This window comes from Trichophyton rubrum (assembly GCF_000151425.1).
Source record: "Trichophyton rubrum CBS 118892 genomic scaffold supercont2.1, whole genome shotgun sequence".
Classification (NCBI taxonomy): Eukaryota; Fungi; Ascomycota; class Eurotiomycetes; order Onygenales; family Arthrodermataceae; genus Trichophyton; species Trichophyton rubrum.
In genome coordinates this window covers 3,507,597-3,529,371 of record NW_003456428.1, presented here as the reverse complement: position 1 = coordinate 3,529,371, position 21,775 = coordinate 3,507,597, and the positions used below count along the sequence as shown (strand labels likewise).

General features: G+C 49.6%; 10 protein-coding genes across 10 annotated transcripts; 4 read left to right on the top strand and 6 right to left on the bottom strand.

Annotated features, from left to right (window-relative positions):
* Positions 1 to 161: 161 nt before the first annotated feature.
* Positions 162 to 485, bottom strand: TERG_11703 (uncharacterized protein; the record flags this gene model as incomplete). Its single annotated transcript, XM_047750774.1, has 1 exon — positions 162 to 485. One exon carries the CDS (start codon positions 483 to 485, stop codon positions 162 to 164), a length of 324 nt encoding a protein of 107 aa, XP_047605386.1.
* A 1,214-nt stretch (positions 486 to 1,699) lies between these two features.
* On the top strand, positions 1,700 to 3,512 carry TERG_01336 (uncharacterized protein; the record flags this gene model as incomplete). Its single annotated transcript, XM_003239305.2, has 5 exons — positions 1,700 to 1,805; positions 1,898 to 2,143; positions 2,204 to 3,061; positions 3,127 to 3,300; positions 3,353 to 3,512. 5 exons carry the CDS (start codon positions 1,700 to 1,702, stop codon positions 3,406 to 3,408), a joined length of 1,440 nt encoding a protein of 479 aa, XP_003239353.1. The 3' UTR covers positions 3,409 to 3,512.
* A 542-nt stretch (positions 3,513 to 4,054) lies between these two features.
* TERG_01334 (uncharacterized protein) lies at positions 4,055 to 6,617 on the bottom strand (the record flags this gene model as incomplete). The annotated part of the gene is made up of 4 exons (XM_003239303.2): positions 6,308 to 6,617; positions 5,881 to 6,160; positions 4,134 to 5,851; positions 4,055 to 4,068 (listed from the first exon to the last, which is right to left on the bottom strand). Exons 1-4 carry the CDS (start codon positions 6,468 to 6,470, stop codon positions 4,055 to 4,057), a joined length of 2,175 nt encoding a protein of 724 aa, XP_003239351.1. The 5' UTR covers positions 6,471 to 6,617.
* A 2,684-nt stretch (positions 6,618 to 9,301) lies between these two features.
* TERG_01333 (AGC/NDR/NDR-UNCLASSIFIED protein kinase) lies at positions 9,302 to 11,468 on the top strand (the record flags this gene model as incomplete). The annotated part of the gene is made up of 3 exons (XM_003239302.2): positions 9,302 to 9,944; positions 10,001 to 11,318; positions 11,381 to 11,468. The coding sequence occupies exons 1-3, from the start codon at positions 9,359 to 9,361 to the stop codon at positions 11,466 to 11,468; spliced, it is 1,992 nt and encodes a 663-aa protein (XP_003239350.1). The 5' UTR covers positions 9,302 to 9,358.
* A 707-nt stretch (positions 11,469 to 12,175) lies between these two features.
* TERG_01332 (uncharacterized protein) lies at positions 12,176 to 12,953 on the top strand. Its single transcript, XM_003239301.2, has 4 exons — positions 12,176 to 12,216; positions 12,285 to 12,626; positions 12,692 to 12,719; positions 12,788 to 12,953. The coding sequence occupies exons 1-4, from the start codon at positions 12,205 to 12,207 to the stop codon at positions 12,838 to 12,840; spliced, it is 435 nt and encodes a 144-aa protein (XP_003239349.1). The 5' UTR covers positions 12,176 to 12,204; the 3' UTR covers positions 12,841 to 12,953.
* A 185-nt stretch (positions 12,954 to 13,138) lies between these two features.
* TERG_01331 (uncharacterized protein) lies at positions 13,139 to 14,216 on the bottom strand (the record flags this gene model as incomplete). Its single annotated transcript, XM_003239300.1, has 6 exons — positions 13,139 to 13,241; positions 13,308 to 13,696; positions 13,775 to 13,828; positions 13,906 to 13,996; positions 14,064 to 14,075; positions 14,134 to 14,216. The coding sequence occupies 6 exons, from the start codon at positions 14,214 to 14,216 to the stop codon at positions 13,139 to 13,141; spliced, it is 732 nt and encodes a 243-aa protein (XP_003239348.1).
* A 328-nt stretch (positions 14,217 to 14,544) lies between these two features.
* Positions 14,545 to 15,295, bottom strand: TERG_01330 (uncharacterized protein; the record flags this gene model as incomplete). Its single annotated transcript, XM_003239299.1, has 2 exons — positions 14,545 to 14,811; positions 14,879 to 15,295. The coding sequence occupies 2 exons, from the start codon at positions 15,293 to 15,295 to the stop codon at positions 14,545 to 14,547; spliced, it is 684 nt and encodes a 227-aa protein (XP_003239347.1).
* Positions 15,296 to 15,695: 400 nt separating this feature from the next.
* TERG_01329 (uncharacterized protein) lies at positions 15,696 to 16,761 on the bottom strand. Its single transcript, XM_003239298.2, has 2 exons — positions 16,087 to 16,761; positions 15,696 to 16,007 (listed from the first exon to the last, which is right to left on the bottom strand). The coding sequence occupies exons 1-2, from the start codon at positions 16,707 to 16,709 to the stop codon at positions 15,896 to 15,898; spliced, it is 735 nt and encodes a 244-aa protein (XP_003239346.2). The 5' UTR covers positions 16,710 to 16,761; the 3' UTR covers positions 15,696 to 15,895.
* A 186-nt stretch (positions 16,762 to 16,947) lies between these two features.
* On the top strand, positions 16,948 to 18,880 carry TERG_01328 (uncharacterized protein; the record flags this gene model as incomplete). The annotated part of the gene is made up of 2 exons (XM_003239297.1): positions 16,948 to 17,099; positions 17,164 to 18,880. 2 exons carry the CDS (start codon positions 16,948 to 16,950, stop codon positions 18,878 to 18,880), a joined length of 1,869 nt encoding a protein of 622 aa, XP_003239345.1.
* A 109-nt stretch (positions 18,881 to 18,989) lies between these two features.
* Positions 18,990 to 21,374, bottom strand: TERG_01327 (uncharacterized protein; the record flags this gene model as incomplete). Its single annotated transcript, XM_003239296.1, has 5 exons — positions 18,990 to 19,456; positions 19,537 to 19,993; positions 20,058 to 20,080; positions 20,134 to 21,145; positions 21,237 to 21,374. 5 exons carry the CDS (start codon positions 21,372 to 21,374, stop codon positions 18,990 to 18,992), a joined length of 2,097 nt encoding a protein of 698 aa, XP_003239344.1.
* Between the last annotated feature and the right edge of the window lie 401 nt (positions 21,375 to 21,775).

Below are 21,775 nucleotides of genomic sequence, written 5' to 3'. Positions count from 1 at the left end.
TTTTGGCGCTTTAAACGCTGTTCTCTTAGAACAAGGTGACCGCATTAATTCTTGAACTCCACCCATACTTTATTCACTGCCCTATGAAGGTAAGTAATCTTTCCGGATCAGAATCATCCTGCTAATTTCTCAGGGGTTTAATCCACGATCGAAGACCTTTGTTACAGGTGGTGCTCCATTCTTGGAAATGAATCGAACGCTACCATACAGTTACTCCGTTTCCTGTGAAAGATTCTGTACTTCTTTTTCGATATCTTCCTTGACGCCTCTATACCTAGGGCAGTGTCCATCGCCGCTGTTAACTGGTCAGTCCACCTACAACATGGGCAACCAGGTGCTAGATACTCACTAGCCCTCCTCCGGCTTCCGTACGACGAGGAAACGTACTTGAGCTTCGCTACGGAGTACAGGCCATTTAGATGCCCGCAAGCCCGACCGTGCCTTAGCAAATCTCTTAAAGGACACGCCGGTATGGAATACAGCATACATCCCGAGTGCCTCTTCGTGCTACTCTGCTCTAGGAACGGTGACAAGATCGTTGACCGACTGACCGATGCAGTGGCTCAAGTACAATTCTCAGCAAGACGCAGACTATTCCTCTCGAACGCCCTGTAGTATTATCCGTATCCCGCTCTATTCTGGCATAATTTTGTTCTCATGAAACCTCACAATACACCGTGAAGGGCCAACTGACAAAGCTAGTGCACATGCCAAGTGTATTCCCGATAAATAACGACATTTCGGCCCAAATATACGCCTAGCACAAGGTAAAGTCACATACAAAAGATCTACGTCGTTCTAGTCTTTGATTTGATGGAAGTTTTCTTGACACGATTATTTCGACTAAAAAAGCTCGAGCGCTCACCATGGTCACGCCAAGAAATGTCCAATAATTGAGAAAACAATTATATCCTGATATCGCTTGTCACGAACTCGCACTAATAGGTCTCAAGGTTTTATATGAATAATTTCTTCGTTTCCATGATCTGTTTTTATTATCATTCTCACTATATCTGGTTGAGAAACAATATCTACCTCTCGAGTACCTCAACCACCTAGTTGTGCCTTTCGACAGAATAAGCGTTCAACCTTTCCGCTTCCGGCTTGGCAGGGCCATAATTATGGGTCCAGAATCACTAGCGTAGAGTCTAAAGGGGAAAGTTGATCACGCTCGCAACAAAGCTAAGATGATATCTGTATTGAGTTACCTCGCAACCTGGCTACAATATGGTCTTGAGTGGTTAAACCTCTCAGCAGCGCAAGTGTTCTAGCAGGCTCCTTTCTTATATTCTCTCACTAATTGCGGGAATGCCAATCATATAACTGGCTAATATTCAAGCAATCAAGTCTTCGCCAGGTCAGACAGCCACAGAATTATCTGTTGGCTAGCTGGTTATTTAGCTAGCTTTGGTGGGATACAAGCCAGTACTAGCCTAGTTTAGTAGCCTATCGTTGCATATCAAGTCTTCAGACATTCGTGTCTGGCTCCACCGTAAAACAATGTGCATATTCTAGTGATGGAGGAGAGCAAGCCTTCAACCCGCAGCTGAGCTGTTCCCCCGTAGGTTGCCCAGGAAGTTTTCTCCGCCCTTATTATCCATTAGGACTGTCATGGTAGCATGCGACTTGCGAAAAGACCATTTTATCGCGCTGTTGAGATATCTTCTATTTTCTCACAGAGGAAGGCTTCGACGAAGAGATGGCCTTACTCAAGATATTTAAAAGAGCCAAGAAACCATGGGGTTATAGTTGGCGGTCCTCGTCATCTTTCACGGTGGCATGCGTCGTCGTAACACTGTTTGCAGGTATGGCCGTTGCTTCTCAAAACGATGTTAGATAGCAATGTTTTCCACGAGCGGCAGTGAGAACTCCTCTGACCGCAGTCTATAACTTTTAGAAACGTTCACCCACGGTTTCGTGATACCTATCCTTCCGTACATTCTCGAGAAGCGTAACAATGTCGACCCTAAGGATACTCAGCAATTTACGTACTTGATACTCACGACTTATGGCGCCACGGCAGTGGTGTCTGGACCTGTGATCGGGCAGTTGACAGACAGATTTAAGTACCCCAAGATAATTCTAGCAGTCGGGCTAGGAATCGCACTTCTAGGGACGGTTGTTCTCGCAACTTCCACAAATCGTATGAGATTATATTCCTAGTTGGCACTTAAATTGGCACAAGAATGACCATTCCCATTAGTTATAAATGTTTTCCTCGGGCGCATGGTACAGGCCGTGGGCAGTACGGTATCCCAGGTAGTTGGGCATGCAACACTTAACGATGTTGTCAAACCACAAAATATGGGTATGGTATTGGGTATGGTAAACGCCTTTATCAGTGCAGGGGCGTTTTCTGGTCCGGCGATATCGGGCTTCATGCTCGAATACTTCGGATATTGGAAAACCTGGATGATAGTATTCGGGATACTTTCCCTAGATATCGTGCTGAGGTTGTTGTTGATTGAACATCGAAAAATCAAAGATATGCGGAAACAAGCCAAAGCCAAGGATGAAGAAAGCAGAAACGCTAGCTCGTTACCGGAGGGCGTAAACGAATATACCTCCCTTATTTCCAACGTCTCGAAGAAACCCTACAGTCTCACGAAGGGAATAAGTGATGTGAAGAAAGGCTGTGCATCCATGTTCTCCTTCTATTGGACACTCCTCAGCCAGCCTATGATCCTTATTGGACTCATGTCCTATATGACCCGCTCATCTCTAATGGCTAGTTTCAACACTACACTCCCCACGCATGTACGAGATCTTTTTGGGTGGGGTAGCTTCCCCGCCGGCATGTTGTTCGTCGGGCTCCAGGCGCCAGGCATGGTCCTTGACCCTCTGTTCGGATGGATCCGAAGAAAGGGCGGAAAAAAGATACTCACAGGCTTGGGGTTTACTCTCCTGGGTCCACTGCTCTGGCTTCTCGGAGTAGTGAATGAAAAATGGATGCCATGGTCCGGTTCCGAGGATATGGTTAAGCTCGTATATGTCATTGTCATTGTCTGTATAGGATGCATCCAGAATCTCCCAGCAAGTGTCGGAGCAGCGGAGATAACCGGTAAGCAACCAGGGATCATAACCATTAAACGTGTTATATGCTAACTTTGTGGGGTGCTTTCTTAGCCGTGATGGAACATCTTGAATCGGAGACTCCGGGGATATTCGGCACCAAGGGTGGGAATTCGCGAGGCCACTCCCTTTCTAACGGGAGTTTTAATCTGGGCCAGTTCATAGGACCGCTTTTATCTGGATCTTTAGCAGATAATCTGGGATATGATAGTATGACTTCAACTTTGTGTAAGTTTCATTCGAAGGTGATTGCTGCGATCAAACGCTGACATACATTCAGGTGGTATCTGCTTCGTTACATCGGTTTTGACAATTGCTTTTATGAAAGATAAATAAATCGTCAAGAAGAAGGAGCTGGTGGGGATGATGGTAGGTAATTGGGATCGTGATGAAAGTGTTTACCTGGGAGGTGGTTGATGTTTAATGTTGCTATGCTGGAAGGAGGGGAATTTGGCGCCTGGCGCTTCAAACCTTAACTAGTAAACCGATCTAAGCGCTTATTAGTTATGCAGAATAATGACTATTGTGTATCCAGGTGGGCGATACGATGTATTTAGCCGTTACATGGAGCCTGGGACACAGGTTAAGAAGCATCAGAATAATTAATATTAATCACATCTTTATTCTTTCGTAACAGGTACACCCCCCTATAAGTCCTCCTCGTTTATCTACGCCCGATAACTACCCATGTTCCAAAACAAATACTGCTGATTAAAAGAAAACAAATAGGAAGGAGGGACGGGCGGAAGAACCAAGATAAACGCTAAAGGTGACAACAGGGAAAGGGTATGGGTAGGCAGTCTATGTCCTAGTCGTGGGGGTATACAATACATTATGAGGATGGCAGCCGTTCAATCGTATGGTAGATGGTGTTTTCTGTCCCAACATGGGGCAGCCGTGATGTACTTTCATGTGTGTGAAAGTAACGTTATTTTTAGGTTGAAAGTCAAAGGTGTGAGGGAAAGTGCTGAGTAGTGAAGCCTCAGCCAAGTAGGACTATATTCGAGAGTTAGAAAAAAATATGTTCAAGTAACCACTGTTATAAGAAATGAAGTACGAACCTTCCCAGCCCCAATCCCCCATAACACTGAGCCAGTGTAGATTGCCTCGAACAGTCCTTTCGTACTCGGGGAAAATACGACATAGGCCTGAAGATCCATCGCCGCGGCTAGATGCTAAGGATACTGTTGGGCTGGGTGACGGTGTTTGATTAAATGTTTCGGGAACCGTCGTTGATGCAGCCGCATTGACATCATCAGCCGTGAAGACACGAGAATCTTGCCTACCAAAGACAAGTGGCTCTATTACACTGTCATGGCGGCTACAGGCTGATACCGGCGTGTCGAGAGGTAGAGAGTATATATCAGATTGGTGATTCATTATAGCAGCTTTGCGAGCGTCTCGACGCTTCCAAACTTCGCAGACAACCTCTATGCATCGGTCAATATTTCCAATCGCCATTCGTTGTTGCATTTCTGCCCAGCGAATTCTTGCCCAGTTTCTATCTTCCTCGCTATCGGCTTCACAGCTGGCAACTAGAAGTGGGAATATTTGGACGACGAGGGTCCGGGACCCCAGAGGGATGGTGGCGAGGGTGACAAGAATCCGGTTGGCTAGTTCACTTGTAGATTCTGAAGGTATTTCAGGGACAGCTAGATGCAGGTGGAGCAAAATCGCCCAGCGGTAGGCCTGGGCGGTCTGGAAGCTGTCCTGGATATTGGACGTCGGGTCTTCTGGCGGTTTGAAATACCTCGGAGGAGCCCATTGCTCGATGAGTGTTTTGAGCTCCATCGCCTGGGAGACAATAGCAACCGAATTCACTGGGACCTTGCGAACGTTTTGGACCAAGACAGCAACACGGCCGATTAACGGGAATAAGCTGGCTGCGCAGCCTAATAAAGGGTCGACTTCATGTACTTGTGGGGTGAAAATGGGGGGAAACGGAATTTGGTCGAACCCGGTGTCTTCACGGGAGGTTAGCTGGGCAATGACTGCAATATACATCCAACCGTTGTATAAGAACATCAGGCGGGACTGGTCGTTAGGTGAAAGTGGCATATGGGTGTGCCTGGCGACGGCTCTGTCAAACAAAACTTTAGCTCCGCGAAGATGATGTACCCCAGTGGAGACATGCGTATCCCATGTATCCGCAAATGCAAGAGCGAGCGTTGTGGCTATGGCCGCATCTATATTCATGCTTTCTATATCGACAGCCAGCGTTCGGACGCTCTGGCGCATGTGGTCCATCCCAAGGTACTTGAATGTAGCATTTTCCTTGGTTGAGTGAAATGCAGCCAACGCACATACTGCATGGTATAGTGCGGGTGTATCTCGAATTAGAGGAGTCACCGCTGTTCGCCATGGATTCTCAGCTACACCATCTTTGACTGAGAGAATACCACAGGTGCGCCGGTCGAATCTAAGGAGGAGCATTTCGGCACTGTCTGCAGCGAAGTTTATCGGTGAAGGGATTGGTATGCTATGTATATGGGATAGTGATCCCGGTCGTTTTCTTTTGAAAGGGATGAGCTCGCCGGGAATGTCCTGTCGAACAACCTCTTCGGCATCGTTATTCTCAGAGTCCGCGAACGGTGAGTGGGATCTTGATGTAAAATGTTGTGTTTCCGAGGTGAAATTTGGCGTAAAAGCTCCTGAATATTGAGGAAAAGGCACGCCTTCCCTGGCCACTAGGCTCTGCTGCAGCTGTACGCCAGATGTGGTCTCAGGGCCGGAGGCTGTCCCCTGAATATCCAAACCCTCTAGCAGCGGCGTTACCCGGCTGTCAAAACTTGCACCAGATCCGCTCACTGAAGGCGGGCCTCCACTGCCGGCGGTGCACGCGGCATGTCCTCGGCCGTGACATTGATAAAACGGCATTTGTACTGCCTGACACATTGCGACTCTCGTTCTTCCGGGTCTGGCTTTTGGGTCTTTGGTTTTGATTTTCCAGTATAGCTAGACTCCTCGAAGGAGAGCCATTTGTAGCTTTTCTTGTATCCACCGCAGGGGACGTTTCTCTTCTGGCATTGAAGGCACGTAGGTTTCGTCTCGTCACATTTAAGTCTCTTTGCCTTGCAAGTTACACACCCTATACGGGGGTACAGTCAGCACGGACGACGACAAGCCATGTATAATATTATCAAAAGGCAAGCTTGTTCTCAGCCCCCTAGTACTATTTGGAGGGGTATACGTAGTATAACTCGCAACTTTTGGCAGAAGGACTGGGAGAACATACCGTTGCGGCTCTTTGACTGCTTCGGTTTGTCCTGTGCCGGACTACTAGGGGCAGGCGGATCGCACGATTGAGCAGACGGGAAACAGCTAGGCTGCCCGCGGGCGGTTGCAGCGTCCTGCTTGAGGTCGCAAGGTCGAGCAGCGTCGCTTGAGGATATGTCCATGGAGCATCGGGCGGCGTTCACGCCAGTCCACAGAGATAGAATAGGAAGACACAAGGCTTATATCTAGCTACATGGTCCTCCTCTCCGCAGGATGCCTGGGCAAGGGAGTAACTAGCAGCTCAAAACGCAGCAGCAGCAGCAGCAGCAGCAGCAGGTTTCCTAGCGCACAGCCGCTTGTTTCCTCACTGTCCAGCCTGAAGAACGACCGGCCCCTTGTCAAGTGGCTTTCTCTCACTCTCTCTCTCAGTCACACTCTCCCTTTTTTCCTTTTTTTTCTTTTATTTTCCGGCCGTCGTCTTCGTCTGGCCTCCTGTGACTGCGTTCATATGCCTGCAAGCTTGAAGATCCTGTGGAAATCGTCCTTTTTCTTCTCCACAAAGTGCCGATAATTCTCCGCATACGAGACGTGACGGGGACTTACAGCCGCCACCAGTCGGAGCAGGCGTATCAATACAGTTGTGTTACACCGACATCAGTGACTTTCTTTTCTTCGCCATCGATCCCAACGCTTTCTTTTTCCTCTCTTTGGCGACAAAAGCCAGCCCAGGTCAACGAAGTCCAGACTCTTGGTCGCTGCGGCGAGGTGTGCCTGGAAGCTCGAGGGCTTTGCACTTTTTGCGGAACCGTTGGCCGCAGTTCTAGCTTGGATTTCCATGGGAAGTTACGCCAGCAGATCATGGCGTCGGCTCCTGATCGTGACTGATATTCCTCACAACCCCAACCACGGGCGGCCAGAAGATATTCGCCACGGCTTCACTTTCCACAGGGCGAAAAAAACCTGGTTAGGAGACGAGGCGATGGGACGAGACGATGGGGCCAAGCGATGGGGCCAAGGGGCTCTCCTAGAAGCATATTCAATCTCTACTTATGTTTCTGCCTAAAAGTGGGGAGAAATATGGGTTTTATATTGGCCCCTGAAAGCGTGGAAGATACCTCCTCTTCCTCCTCCTCAACAACAACATGCTAGTATGCCTGACATTGAGAAGGAGGGGGAGGGGGCCAAGCTGGGGATAGACTGGCTACAGCGGATTCCGTACGTGAGGAATTGATTCTTTGCCAGAGGACGCTGTCTGCTCAGGCTGCCCACATCGCCATTATACAAGGACAAGGCAAAAAAGCGCCTGCAAGGCAGTGTATACATGCGGGAGAAAAAAACGCTAAACTATAACTGCCTCGGCACGGGCTTAACAAAGATTTCGCTATTTCAAACCCTTCTAGTATCATTATTACAAGGGATCCGGCCAAGGTACCCATCAGGATCTGTGATTCAGGGTGTAACATCACCCAAGACAACTGTCATATTCTACTACGGAAGACTCCGGAAATAAAGAGTAGATGACGGTCAAATAGTGTTCTCTTTGTGATCGGGTGCTCTCTGGACCTTGTGGATGTCCATTCTAGGTCAACCTAACTTTTATATCAGTGACCCTATCGGAAAATCACTAGTTACCGATGAATCGGTTTTTAATGTCGGAAATCGGTTGGCTCCAGAGGGGCCTTTTCCCGTAGCCAGCCAAAGCTGCTAGGGACAGCCTTGTGCCCTCTGCTACTGGCACAAGACCCTCATTTTCCCATCAACATGACGAATCGTCTGTCGATTCCATCTTAGCACGAACTTCTGCATGGGTCTAATTGGCAACCTGCTGTTATCCTATTAGCTCGGAACAATCACAGGGACCACTCACAAGGTTGCAAGTGGCGACTCAAGGAGGCATGTCTTCTTGTGCCATTCACTGTTTACGGAGCTAATAAGAAGTTTGTCCCGCTGAGGTTGAGACATGCATGGATCGTTGGATAGAGCCATGAAGCTGCCGGGCTGAGTCGGGAAGTTGTGAAAAGAATAATCTGGCGGATGATAAGTTTAGCCCGGGCAATTCCGCAATACTACAAAGCTAATCTAGTTAGTTACGGAGTATGCCAATGCCTGGGCACTGAAAAAGTGTGCGTAAAGCCCTTGGGTATCCGCTATGGAGAGGGTTCACTGACCAGACTCCGACTTTTCTAGATCTGTGGAGTTGACGTACCGCGAGATAACGGAGCTCAAGATCTACATACATGGCCTGATTAGATCGGGAGTATGGTTCATTATTCTCAAATAATATACCCAGTACGACATAACCTAAGACATGGCCAATATTTACGCCAAATTAATGTTGAGGATTGGGCCAAGCACCAATCAGGGGGCAGGATCGAAATTTTAATAGCATTTTGACAAGGACTTAGCTGATATGATAAGCCTGTTAATGGAATCAATTACCGGTTATTATTATCTTCACTGTCTCGCCCAACTCCAGTTCTTTACCGCTGCATCGGTTAGTGGCTGCATTGAGTATAAGTATTAATCTCGGCAGCCACATAGATTATGCAAGAGTAGTCAGCCTTGTAAGAGCATTGGACAGCATGATTCCAACTATGTATATTCACTGCCCAATCTCCTAATTCTGCCTCAGTCTTGTCATATTACCCCCCTCCCTTACATTGCCGTCATCTGCATCTCTTCACCACTTCGTCTGTGCGGTTTTATATGCGATGACTAATATTATGACTAAGCAAGTTGCCCTGGCAACTCCGCCCATCGACTTGCAGCTTGCGATCTCAAAGCCAACTTTTAGTGCACGAATGATAACCTGACCCTAGCCAGATCGCTGTCGCTAATACAGCCGGCAAAGATTAGTGACCTGAGCTAGCTAACTTATCGATCTAAGCTGCGTGCAACTGTTTTCGTGGCAGCCACACACGCAACGGACTGCAGCGCGATCGAGTGGGCGAGCCAGAAGCTTGCGAGTCCAATCCTCCTTCGCGGGGCAGAGGCGATAAACATCAACATTCACTGAATTCCACATCAACATCAACAGCAACGCCCATCCTGTCTACTTATCGACCCTGCGATGGATGCGAATAATATACCATCGTACTCCCTTGGAAAGCAGACAACCCCCCATCTCCCACCGATGCTCAATACGCGGTCAGGCAACGAGCCCTATGAGCGGCCGTTGACCCCCCCTCAGACTCATGCCGGCTTTATCAGTCCCATCAACACCCCGCAAGGCAGCCCGAGCAAAAACAAAGTACCGCCTGGTGCTACAGGGCTAGTCAATGTGTTTGACAATGCCATGAGGCTCACCCCGTCTTCGCCGTCCAAGTCAGGTTTTGGTAAATCGCCACTGTCACCAGGACGAGGCCAGGTTGATGATTTGACTGCATACAATGAAGGAAGGGAAGAGTCTGTGAGGCCGGGGAGCCCTACTCGGTTGTCAAATAAGGAGAATGCCCCAATCCCTGGGCTGCGGTTAGGAAAGGAAGCGAATACTTTAAGCCATGCTGCTATGTCGCGTCGAGAGCAGTATCAGACAGGTGATCGGATGGAGGCTGGCCTTCGAAAACCACAAGCTCAAATCAGGGGCTTGACCGCAGAGGAACTGGAGAAGTTACAGCAGCCGAAAGTTAAGCGTCTTGCCAATGTCACGCAGCTCTGTTAGTTATACTTTTGACATCCCCTTGGTTACTGGATATGCGCTAACCTAGTGAAGATTTCCTTGACCACTACTTCAACCTTCTCAGCTATGTTCAGAACCGACAGATACGCAGCGCCCAATTTGCTGCCGCCTATCCCCCTCCACCTGAGACAGATGAAGCAGAGTACGAGGTCGCACGCCATAAATATTTAGGCCGAGAACGTGCCAACCTTCGGAAACGGAGAACCCGTCTGCGACATGGCGACTTCCAGATTCTTACCCAGGTTGGTCAAGGAGGCTATGGGCAAGTCTATCTCGCACAAAAGAAGGACACTCGTGAAGTGTGCGCGTTAAAGGTCATGAGCAAGAAGCTGCTCTTCAAGATGGACGAGATCAGGCACATCTTGACAGAACGTGACATCCTAACGACGGCAAAGAGCGAATGGCTGGTGAAACTACTTTATGCTTTTCAGGATGATAATCAAATATACCTTGCCATGGAATACGTCCCTGGAGGTGATTTCCGTACTCTACTCAACAACACGGGGGTCCTCCACAACCGACACGCTCGATTCTATATCGCTGAGATGGTAGCCTGCGTGGATGCTCTCCATGTTCTTGGGTATATACATCGAGACTTGAAACCCGAGAACTTCCTTATTGACTCTTCCGGACACGTTAAGTTAACCGACTTTGGATTGGCAGCGGGCATGCTTAATCCTACCAAGATTGAGTCTATGCGGTTGAAACTAGAGGAGGTCGGAAAGACGGCCGTTCCATTTGGTCGGCCGATGGAGCAACGTTCTGCTGCTGAAAGACGCGAGGGTTACCGCTCACTCCGAAAGCTCGATGTCAATTATGCCAAATCAATTGTTGGATCGCCTGATTATATGGCTCCAGAGGTGTTGAGCGGCGAGGAATACGACTTCACTGTTGACTACTGGAGTCTGGGGTGTATGCTCTTCGAAGCTCTGACGGGCTACCCTCCTTTCGCCGGAGCGACCGTGGATGAGACATGGCAGAATCTCAAGAATTGGAAAGATGTGTTGCGCAAGCCACAATACGAAGATCCAAACTACTATCTCTCCCGACGTACTTGGGACTTTATCACTCGACTTGTTGCTTCGAAGGAACATCGGTTCAAGAACGTTACTGAAATTCACAACCATGACTATTTCGCTGAAGTGAACTTCAATACCTTGAGAGAAGAACAGAAAGCTCCGTTTGTTCCTGATCTTGATTCTGAAACGGATGCTGGCTACTTCGACGACTTCGGAAACGAGGCTGACATGGCTAAATATAAGGAGGTACATGATAAACAGAAGGCACTTGAGGATATGGCTGATCGTGACGAAAAGATGAACAAGAGCGTCTTCGTTGGATTCACGTTTAGGTATGGGATCTTACTCTAGGGATCTTTCCACGCGATTGTTTTGCTGACAGTGAAATGAACAGACATCGAAAGCCGGTCATTGATAGCGACGGACGCAGCAGCCCTCGGAAGGGCATCCCGACCGATGGGTCCTTTGGAACCATGTTCTAAAGAAATTTGCCTCGACGAAGTCGCTGTTTTCACCGACGTTGTGTGTTCGCCGCCAACTATCTCCAGTATATCCCGCCTTCCTCACCCCCTTCCAGAGCTGGCTCCGTTGATTTTACCCATTCACTTTTCCTTCAACCACTCGGCAAATAAACTTATTATTGTAATATCTGTAGCTGTTTTACATGGCATGGTGCAGGCATTCATTTCCACTCTCATTTTTATCCCACCCCCTTGACTTTCAGACCTTGCCAAACGTACTACAGATATGTTCTAAACCCCCATACTCTGGTCGATCTTTTCTCCTTTTCCTTTGACTGTGTGAATCCTTTTTTTTTGTGCATTTCTTTGTTGCATACACTCTCATCATCTGTTCGTGGTTTCTTTAGGGCGGGTAAACGTTTCCCTTGTGTTTTGGTATCGTAGCCTTATTATAACATTACGAGTATAGTTGACTGATGGTTCTATCTCTCTTCTGTAAACGTCTTGAACCACAAAACTTGCAAAACGTCTATTTTAGTTGAATGTAAACAAAGGAACTGGCTGGTTTAAGCGTGGAGGCGCCTGGGCGGGATGACGTAACTAGCCCGTGATTTAGAGCCGCACGAGGATTTAAACCTTCAATCACAGACCAGAGCTTCTTCCAACCTTACCTCTTAATACATACAAGCCTCACATCCCAACGAGCTCAACAACCACGAAGCAAACCGGATAAATATCGCTCGGTTATCCCTTCACCATGTTTCGCTTTGTAAGCTCTTTCAATCCGACCCTCTAAGTAGCCAACATCGACTAACAAAGCACCTTTACTCCGTCTAGCATAAAACCTTAGACATCATCACGCTCTTCCACAAGCCCACCCTCGCATCATCCACCAAAGCGCTATCTGTCCTGCAGAGGGCCTCAACAGCCATCAAAGAAGGAACAGCAACATCTCCTTCCGGCTCTCTACTACGAAATTCCGACTTCGAACTAAACGTTACGGAAGAGCCGCCAACCACAGACCAACTCAAGCTTATTATGGATTACATGACGTCCTCTCCTCTTGCAAGTGGGGGTATCGGGGTGGGAAAGCCAGGTGATTTGGTATCTGGGGCTACGGACCGATCTGATGCTGTTAAGCGGCTGAAGGAGAATGGTGACAGTTTTATAAGGCCGGTGGTAAGTTCTGAGTCACTGGGTTAGATGTGGAATGGGGAACTGACTGGGTTGATCCGCGAATGTAGGTTGTGGACTGGAATAATGGGAAAGCAGGTATGTCCCGTTTTCAGATATGGGAGGTGCCTTGTAAATTATTTGTGCTAATTGGGATCGTTTCACAGTGCTTGCTACAAGTGAGTCGGCGATATTGAAGTTGCTCTCGGAAGAGACCTGAAGACGCTAGTGATCATGAAGACTTCTTCCCCACTCTTACGGTTTTATATTTTAAAACATGTATGAAACGAGTACGTTAGTCGTTGGAGAAACATCGCTGTATTATTGTATATTAGGTCTGAGGCTCTATACGAAGGGCACTGGCACGCTACCTGAATGCTACATCATCGGTGTAATGTAGTGGACGAACGACGACCTATATATCTTGCCAGCCATAGAGCGAGGAAGACAAAGAGAAGAAGGCCGAAAGCTGAAGAGAATATCCATTGACGGTCGTTGCTGCGCTTGCCCACACGGAGTCATAACTCAGAGGAGGGCGCAGTTCCCTCGGCGGGGATGATGCGGTCAAGGAACTTCTCGAGGTCCTGAATCTCATCTGGATCGCCGGAATGGCCCAGTCCGCTATGAAAAGAAAACATTAGTACAGACACCACGTAGTGAGCCACTTCAAAGATATTTTTGACGCACTGATAAGTTTTAAAGTCGACGTCGACGCCCATATCCTTCAAGATGGAGGCAGTTTTCTCTCCATACTGATGCTTAACCACCTGATCGATGTCTCCATGGCCCATGAAAAGGGGTGTCTTCTGATTCGGCCAACCCTCTGGGATATGCTTCTTGAGCTGTTCAGGAGACAGAGGAAGGTAGCATGACAAGCCAAAGATACCACCTAGCTTTACAGGGGATGCGAAGCCGGTGACCAGCGCCATAGCTCCGCCCTGAGAGAACCCACCGAATACGATGCGAGAAGGTTTGATCCCCTTGTCTATCTCTTCTTTGATGAGAGTGTTGAAGTAATCGCGGGACTTTAGGATGCCTTCCTCGTCGCGCTGGGCAAAGAACTCTTCCATGGTTTGCTACTGGCTGTCAGTGTTCAAGTGTTCATCGTGGGTTGAGGGCGCGCGTGAGGGAAGGAGGGCCGGAGGGGGTCGTACTGTAGGAGAGAGGTTCTTGATATCATACCATCCCGGCATGGACATGCCGAAGTTCTAAAGCAGATGATTGACAGTCAGCAGAGGGAAGAGTGGAGAGAGGACAGGGACAGGGGAGATGAGGACAGACATACCACGGTGATCGGGATGGAGGGTGCATTGGGGAAGATAAAGGAAACTTCATCGTACATCTCGCGTCGGCGCCAGTTTTGGGCCATCATCATCCTTCAGTCAAGGCATATTATTAACGAGTGTTCAGTTACATGTAAATATAGGGCGCATCGTATCATACCAGCCTGCTCCGCTGTAGGGTTCGGTTAGAAGTGGTAGACTCAGCAGCTGTTGCGCGAAGGATAACTCACGTGTCACCCAGACCATGGGCCATGATGACGGTAGCAGTGTGCCTCTTAAGGGCCGGGACAACAAATGGTGCTTTCGTGGCCATGGTGATGGCGTTGTCAGTATATGGAGTTGGTTATGGGTGAGTTGCTTGCCCTTGATCTGACCTTGAACGATGGAAGAAAAAGGAACAAACTTTCCTCGGCTCGCGATAAGCCTTATCTTTATTACTAATATATTACTAATCATAAAAAATTTTCCCGGGCCGGGCGCTTTAGTCACGTGTAGCGCGAAGGATGGAGATATCAAGGAGAAGAAAAAACACTTAGGAGAGACAGAGGAAGAAGGAGGAGGAGTTAGATAATCGCGTCATACTTCGTTATATCCGCACTAAGTTATCCATAAAATGATGTTGGGGGTATCATCTACTATATTTACAAGAGAGCAACGCCTCCAGCGACGGCAGCACCGAGAACGCCCCAAACAGCGGCTGTCTGAAGCGGTGCCGCGTTGCCAGTAGGGCTGGGACTATGTCCACCAGAACCACCGGAACCACCTTGTGGCTGGCCATTCGGTGTGGACTCGTTGGCGTTTCGGTTAGCAGCCTCGCCGCTGAAGGGCATGGCCTCGACGCCGGTGCCGTTCTTGCAGCTCTCTGGCTTGACATATCGTGCAGACCTGGAGTACACGGCATCGATGCACTGTGAATAGCTGGTTAGCATATTGGCTCTAAAACAACAAAGATGAGGACAGAAGGCCAGTTCATACGTGGAAAAGACCGCCTTTAGGATCACCGTTGCTGAGAACCTGGATGGTGGCCTCCATGCCATCCTTTGGCTTGAACCCGACGACTTGCTCTGAGAAGGACACTTCTGGGAGACAGAAGGCCCCGAGACCGACCTGTCTGAAGGTCTTGAGCACGGTGATGTTGAAGTTGGATCCCGGGTTAGATCCTAGGCCGAGCAGCACCTGGACGGCCGCCTGGTCGTGGCCCATCTCCATGGCAATGGCGAGTTTCGGGTCGTCGAGGGGAATCCTGACTCTTTCCCGGGACGGCTCTGTTGGGCCGCCGCATGGGAACATCGGCTGGGTGTCTTCGCTGCCGCCGCGAGTTGGAGGCGCCTCGACGTTGAAGTGCGCAGCGACGAGCGGCAGCAGGGCGGGGAGGATCGCGAGCAGCTTCATCTTGACTGTCTTGAACTCGTAAATGTCACTATCACAAGCGGGAATTTCAACAATTGAGCGTGAGATAATGAGATTGCGACCAAGCAGAAGCAGAAACGAGAGCAGAAGCAGAAGAAGGAGGGCTTTTTGCCCCTTTATACCAACCTTCTCCTGTACTCCTGCCAGCGTCCCTTACTTTGTCTCTTGTCCCTCCGCGGATGTTGCCTTCGCCTTTTTTTGCTTCTGCCGATACCCGAGCATCTTCCAGCCAATGACACGCCGGCTAATGGCGAGTGACTTCGCGTCTCCCCCAAAGCTTGGTGGAGCGCAAAGTCACTCTCCGCAGCTTTTTAGGCGCAAAGAAGCCGCTTTGCGCTTAGGTAATATGCTCAATCCCACTCAAGGGGAAAAAGCAAACAAAGTTGCATGTTTGAAGTCGTGACTACTCGGTATGGACTATTAGGGACTGTTTAGGTGCTGCTGGATATATATGATATGATGAAAAACGGAGATGGAGACGAAGATATATACAGATGCCCGATGGTATAAACATGAAGACGGCGGCAAGATAAGGACGACAACAAAAGACAACGAAAGACGAAGGACGATAGGCGATAGACGCTAATGCTCCTCGAAACGGTGGGCGTAACGCCCTACTGCCAGATCGCCGACGAAGATGCCCACCAGGATACACATGAAGTAGCCGACGTTCATGGTCATCACAGCCAACATGCTATTTCGTTGTCAGTACAAGACATATCACAAAAAACAAGAAAGAAAGAAAGAAAGAAAGAAATTAGGGAATTGCGTACAGGAGATAGCCAACACCAGCGTTGAGAGTCACCATGGCCGCCCGCGGCAGGTCAACGCTGAACCTCCACGGCATCACCGGCGGCCCAGCGGTTGCGTTGACCACTCGAACATTCTCCTCGACGCCGTGGGCGCTTATCAGCCGGCCCATCTTCTTCTCGTCTGCGTCCTCGCTGCTGCGTTCCGACTCGGGCTCTGTTGGCGACGTCGGTGATCCAGGCGGTGATATTGATGTCCTCCGGCCCTGGACAATGACATATCGTCGTGCTCTGGCTGCGGCGAGGAAGCGCCGGTCCATGATAGCTTTGGCCGTGAGCAGCACTCTGGCGATGACTCCGAGGACAATGAGGAAGATGCATGTTCCGGCGTATGCACCACTGGTCCGCGGCGTCCAGTTCAGCGTGTACAGGGGCGTTGCGGGTATGTTCTGGAAGACCATGGCCATCGCCATGTTGGGGTCCGACGAGCCATGCGAGTGAGCCATCCTGTCGAGCCTCGAAGACGATGGCGCTTTGGCGATAAGTGCTGGACAATGCAGGATGTTGCTGTCTGCTCGACTTTTGAGGCTGCGATGCCTTGATGTTGAAATAGGGAGACGAAAAAGGATGAGCAGATTATTAGGCATAAGCTTGTGCTTTTTGCTAACCTTAACCTTGTCCTTGTCTTGCTTGGGTGGGCTTGGGGGGGGCTGGCTTATGTAATATGCTCACCCTCCACTGCCGCTGCTGCTATTATTATCTTCATTGATATTTCAACTCCTGCTCTGCCGCCGCCGCCCTCGACTACTCCGGCTATCTCGATTAGATATTGTCGCTATCACTGTCGCCGTCACTGTCGTTACCGCGGGCAGTGATTGATAGAAGATGGCTCACAACCATGGCGGAGGCGCGACGCCCACGGGAGATGGCGTGCCGACGTACTTTGAGATGCAGCGGACGTACTGGGCGGTCGTCGGGACGGCAATCGGCGTCGCTACGGCTTGCAACATCCTCAACAAGATAGTCGCCGCGCAGAGGTATGTAGGGAAACAGTGTCCGCATTGTTCATATAGGAGGAGGACTTGACTGACAAAGGGGTAGATCGACCGATACAACGAGGACGCCGGCCAAGCCCAAGTCGCTCTTCTTCAACACCTATGCGACGCTCACAGCCATGACGAGAGAATACTCGTCAGCAACCCTCAGCCCGCTGAAGATGGGCCGGTGGGAGTTTCAGCCGTCGCCGCTGGGCAGGGTCAGCGTTGTCCTGGCCAACTTCACCGCCGTCATGGTGTTCTGCTTCTACAAGCTCAACACCTTGGACAAGTGGTCGTGGGAGACAGTCGGGTACCGGACTGGCTTCATGACCGTCGCCCAGTTGCCGCTCATCTTGCTGCTGGCCGGCAAGAGGAACATCATCGGCTTCCTGACGGGTTCCAGCCACGAGCGGCTCAACTGGCTGCACCGATGGACCGCCAGGACGCTCTGGATGTCCGCTACCATCCATATGGGGTTTTGGTTCCGCAGCTGGGGACGCTTCAACTACATTGCTACCAAAGTCAGAACGGATCCCCTGACGCAGCGAGGGATAGCAGCATGGTCTATCCTTACTTTCATTCTCTTTGCCACTCTTTCGCCCGTGAGACGCTGGAGCTATGAGCTTTTCTTCATCTCCCACGTTGTTACTTATGCAGGATTCATTGCTGCTGCATGGCTGCATGCCGAGCCCGAGGTTAAGATGTGGGTTTGGGTGTCAATTGCTCTCGTTGTCTTTGATCGAGTAGCTCGGTGGGTGATGATGGTTTGGTCGAATCTCGCTATCTTCTCCAGGTCGTTTTCCCATAACTACTCCCCCTCTTCCTCCTCCTCCTTATGGGCGAACTATGCTACATTCGCCCCATTGGTTGGGAATATTACCCGAGTCACCATCCGCAACCCAGTCATCTCCTGGAAACCGGGCCAGCACGTCTTCCTCTCCGTCCCTTCTCTTGCCCCCTTCCAAAGCCATCCATTCACCATCTCTTCCCTCCCTTCAGACAAGAAGATAGAATTCCTCATCCGTGCCGAGTCAGGTGCTACTAGAGCCATCCTCAACCACGCAGAGAAATGGAATACCACCGTCGACTCAGACTCAACTCGTCTTGTTGCTCTCGACGGACCATACGGCACTATCAGGCCCCTTCGCCAGTTCGACAGTGTCGTCTTCTTCGCAGGCAGCATGGGAGTAACTTTCACCATGCCCTTACTACGGGACATTGTAGAGTGCTGGAGGGCAGAAAGCAACGGCGGCTCCATCCCCATTACCAAACATGTCCATTTTGTCTGGGCCATTCGTTCCCATTCACACATTTCATGGTTCCAGGATGAACTGGAGTCTCTCATGCGGGACGTGGAAGACTGCCGAGCAACAAACTCCAAGTTCGAGCCAACATTCGAAATAAGCATATACCTCACTTCCGATCCTCATATGTCTGCTACTAGCCCTTCGGCTCACGGTACCGGTCTGCATGTACAACGTACCCCGTCGACAACTTCCGATTCGTCTCAGACGACATCCCTTTCCCCCCTTGTTTCCTGGGAGAAGGGTCTATCTTCCAAGTCTCCAATCTGTCTCAGGACGGGTAGACCGAATATTGACAACATCATCCTCTCGACTCTTGAGGCGGCAGAGGGCGAGAGCGCTGTCGTCGTATGCGGTCCTAGTGGGCTCAGCACAGATGTACGACGCAACGTCGTCTCTTTATCTGACGAACGAGCAGTACATAAGGGTACAGGGGCCCAGGGTATATATCTACATGTCGAAGAATTCGGTTTCTAACGCCCCTTTTTTCCGCCCTTTTCTTCAAGTACATAGTCAGCGATGTTATGAGTATATAAATGAGATCCTTTTTTTTTTTTCCTTCATCTCGCGCATTTATATTCCGCATCTACTTATGCTCCTGTCCCATCCAAATACAGCCCTCTAGAAAGCGTCCTATTTTATCAACCCCTGCCTCGCCCAGACATGCTACTCCACTAACATACCCATCTGGTCTAATCACAGCAATAGCGCCTTCATCCTCACTTACGCCATACAGCCGGTATGCATCCTCACTAGCAACGGCAGAACAATAAACGTTCATTTCTGCAACCTCATGCAGGGAGCTAGGCACATCACTCCAAACAAAGGATGAAGTAGGCAGTGGAGCCTTTGGTGGTGAGGTCGGCGTTAACCCTACTAATGCGCGTGGGTAGATGGTGAGAAGCTGCAAGACATTATGGGATGAATACATGGAGGATACACGTTTGACCATGTCACAGAGTCCAGTTAGAGTCTGACTTGACATTCCGTTCGGATCAAGTAAGTCACCCGATGTAAGGCATAGAATCCGAAATGCACCGGTGGTTGGTATTTCTGTTGCAAAAAAAATATACAAGTTAACCCATTGGATCTGGTAATACCCCTGCAGTTCGGCATGGTAAAGAACAACGAACCATCGTGTAAGTCCACATGGCAGCCGTCTGCATGTCTCTTCAGCTTGACGTTCAACAGCCGCCTACCCGGCCTCAAGACACCAGCCAGATAATCCGTCCCCCTGATCACATTGTAATCCATGGATTTATCAACCAAGGTGCTCTCGGGATACTCAATTCCACATCCACTAGTGAACCCGTTGCCGGTCCTGAATACTTCCAGGAACTGGTCATGTGTCAGTTTGGAGCCAGCTGCACCTGCAGTGCCGATTTTCCCCGAGAACATGGAGGAGAATGATCGGTCGAATTCGATTAGTTGTTGTGCAATCGTGCGGCGTTCTGTCTCGTAGGTGTCGAGAATTGTATCCGGGGAGCTGGTGTTTTTGTGTGAGACGGGAGACAGTCCGTTAACAGAGTAAGCCAGTTTCCATGCGAGGTTGAAAGAGTCCATCATTGAGACATTCATCCCTTGACCAGCCTGTAACTTGTTAGGCTACAACCTCTGTATACCATTTGGAAAAGTGCTTCTATCCGCTACTTACCTTGGGGCTATGCGTATGGCATGCTATGTACTGTCAGTTAGCACATTCTCCGTTCGAAAGGGCCGTTGGAACGTACCATCTCCAACAATAAACACTCTATGCTTTCCGTGGGCGTCCCTCACTAAGAAGCGGTCACTTACTCGCTGTCCAATCTGGTATGCAGTCCACCATTCGACCTTCGTGCCCTCCCTCTGCTTAATGTAGTATGGCCTGATAGCCTCCTGAGCCTGCTTCATGATACTTTCCACGGTAACTTGTTCTCGTCGAGCTCTCGCATCATCATACCCTTTTTTAAACTCCTGAAGTTTCGTTGTTCCTGCAATATCAGCTTCATCAACCTTGACATCACCGGGAACCTGCACGTAAAGACGCGTAATGAAATCTCCTGTCATGGACCGCTCGCGAGGGATGATCATGATGGCGCCAGCATCGGAATGAACAGCAGTTCGTCTTCGAACATCTGGGAAATCCGTATCAACTACCAGATCAATGACACCCCATATATGGTCTGTCATCTCCCCTTCTAGCTTCAACCCCATGCATCGACGAACAGTTGAGTGTGCCCCATCTGCACCGACAAGGTACTTGGAGCGAATAGTCCGTCTTCGGCTTGTTGGAGATTCAATTTCAGCAACGACCGGGAAAGCCGGGTCTCCTTTCTCGTCAATTTGCACCTTAAGCAGGGTCGTGGATCGTCGAATGCCTCCTGAGTACCGGAGAAGGTCGTCTTCGAGGATACGTTCCACTTTCCCCTGATGTGTAGTGGCTTCATGAGGATATCTAGCTGCGAGAGCAACATCGTCGACGATGGCAGTCCGCTCGATGCCCCTTGGTCCAGTATTCGGTTCCCCCTCTCCCCCTTTCTGCTGAACAGGGTTCCAAAACGCAACCTCCCACACTGGACAGCCGTCTGTAGATATCTCATGCATCAACCCGAGGCTTTTAAGTACTTCCATTGTCCGTGGCTGTATTCCATCTGCCTGGCCTGCTCTCAAGATAGTATCTCTTGACTCAATGCACAGAACCGACTTGTCTCCAAGTCCAAATCGCGAGAGAAGCAGCTTAAGCAGCATTCCAGCTGGGCCAGCCTATACTCCATAACCAGTCAGCCATTCTTCTTCTTGTCTCTCCAAGCATTATCTGCCATAAACTGTCATAAAGATCATGCCCCAGACTTACCCCTGCGATCATAACTTCATATCTATCCTCCTCAGCGACGTGTTCAGGCGCGTATCTCGGTAGCGGGGGAGCAAGAGAAGGCATCACATTAGGATCATGGTGCAGATGGCCAGTATCCTGATAGCCAATACTACCCATCTTGCCAGTTGTAGTCCTTTTCCTAACTCTCGTTCTGGTGTTGGCTGTATTCCAGTCTAGGCTGTCCTGATATAGTCGCGGGTTGTGCGCCGAAACGCAAGTATTTGAAAGGCCTCCGCACGAAATCCTCACGTTTATATATAGCCATACAATCAGCTATATTTAAACTGGCGTAACATCAAAAGACGCGAATTCCGATGCATCCCCGACGGTCACCAGCACAAGTGGTGCGACGGATGTGCACGCCCTGCATCGCCTTGTACCATTGTTCACAAATATCCTGCATTAGAGGCCCCATGCTCGAATAGAAGCGGATTTCTAGCTGGCTGACTTGACGATCAGTGCTATGTGGTTTGAGACATAACCGATTTCTCGGTATGACTGCTTGTTATTATATGCGG

What these genes read in the sequence shown, in the direction of transcription:
- TERG_01332 (XM_003239301.2), top strand. An exon ending in ACAGTTTTATAAGGCCGGTG is followed by an intron (nt 12,627 to 12,691) that starts GTAAGTTCTGAG and finishes CCGCGAATGTAG; the next exon opens with GTTGTGGACTGGAATAATGG. An exon ending in CTGGAATAATGGGAAAGCAG is followed by an intron (nt 12,720 to 12,787) that starts GTATGTCCCGTT and finishes ATCGTTTCACAG; the next exon opens with TGCTTGCTACAAGTGAGTCG.
- TERG_01329 (XM_003239298.2), bottom strand. Translation starts at nt 16,709, where the DNA reads ATGCCTAATAATCTGCTCATCCTTTTTCGTCTCCCTATTTCAACATCA. An exon ending in GCTGGTGTTGGCTATCTCCT is followed by an intron (nt 16,008 to 16,086) that starts GTACGCAATTCC and finishes ACAACGAAATAG; the next exon opens with CATGTTGGCTGTGATGACCA.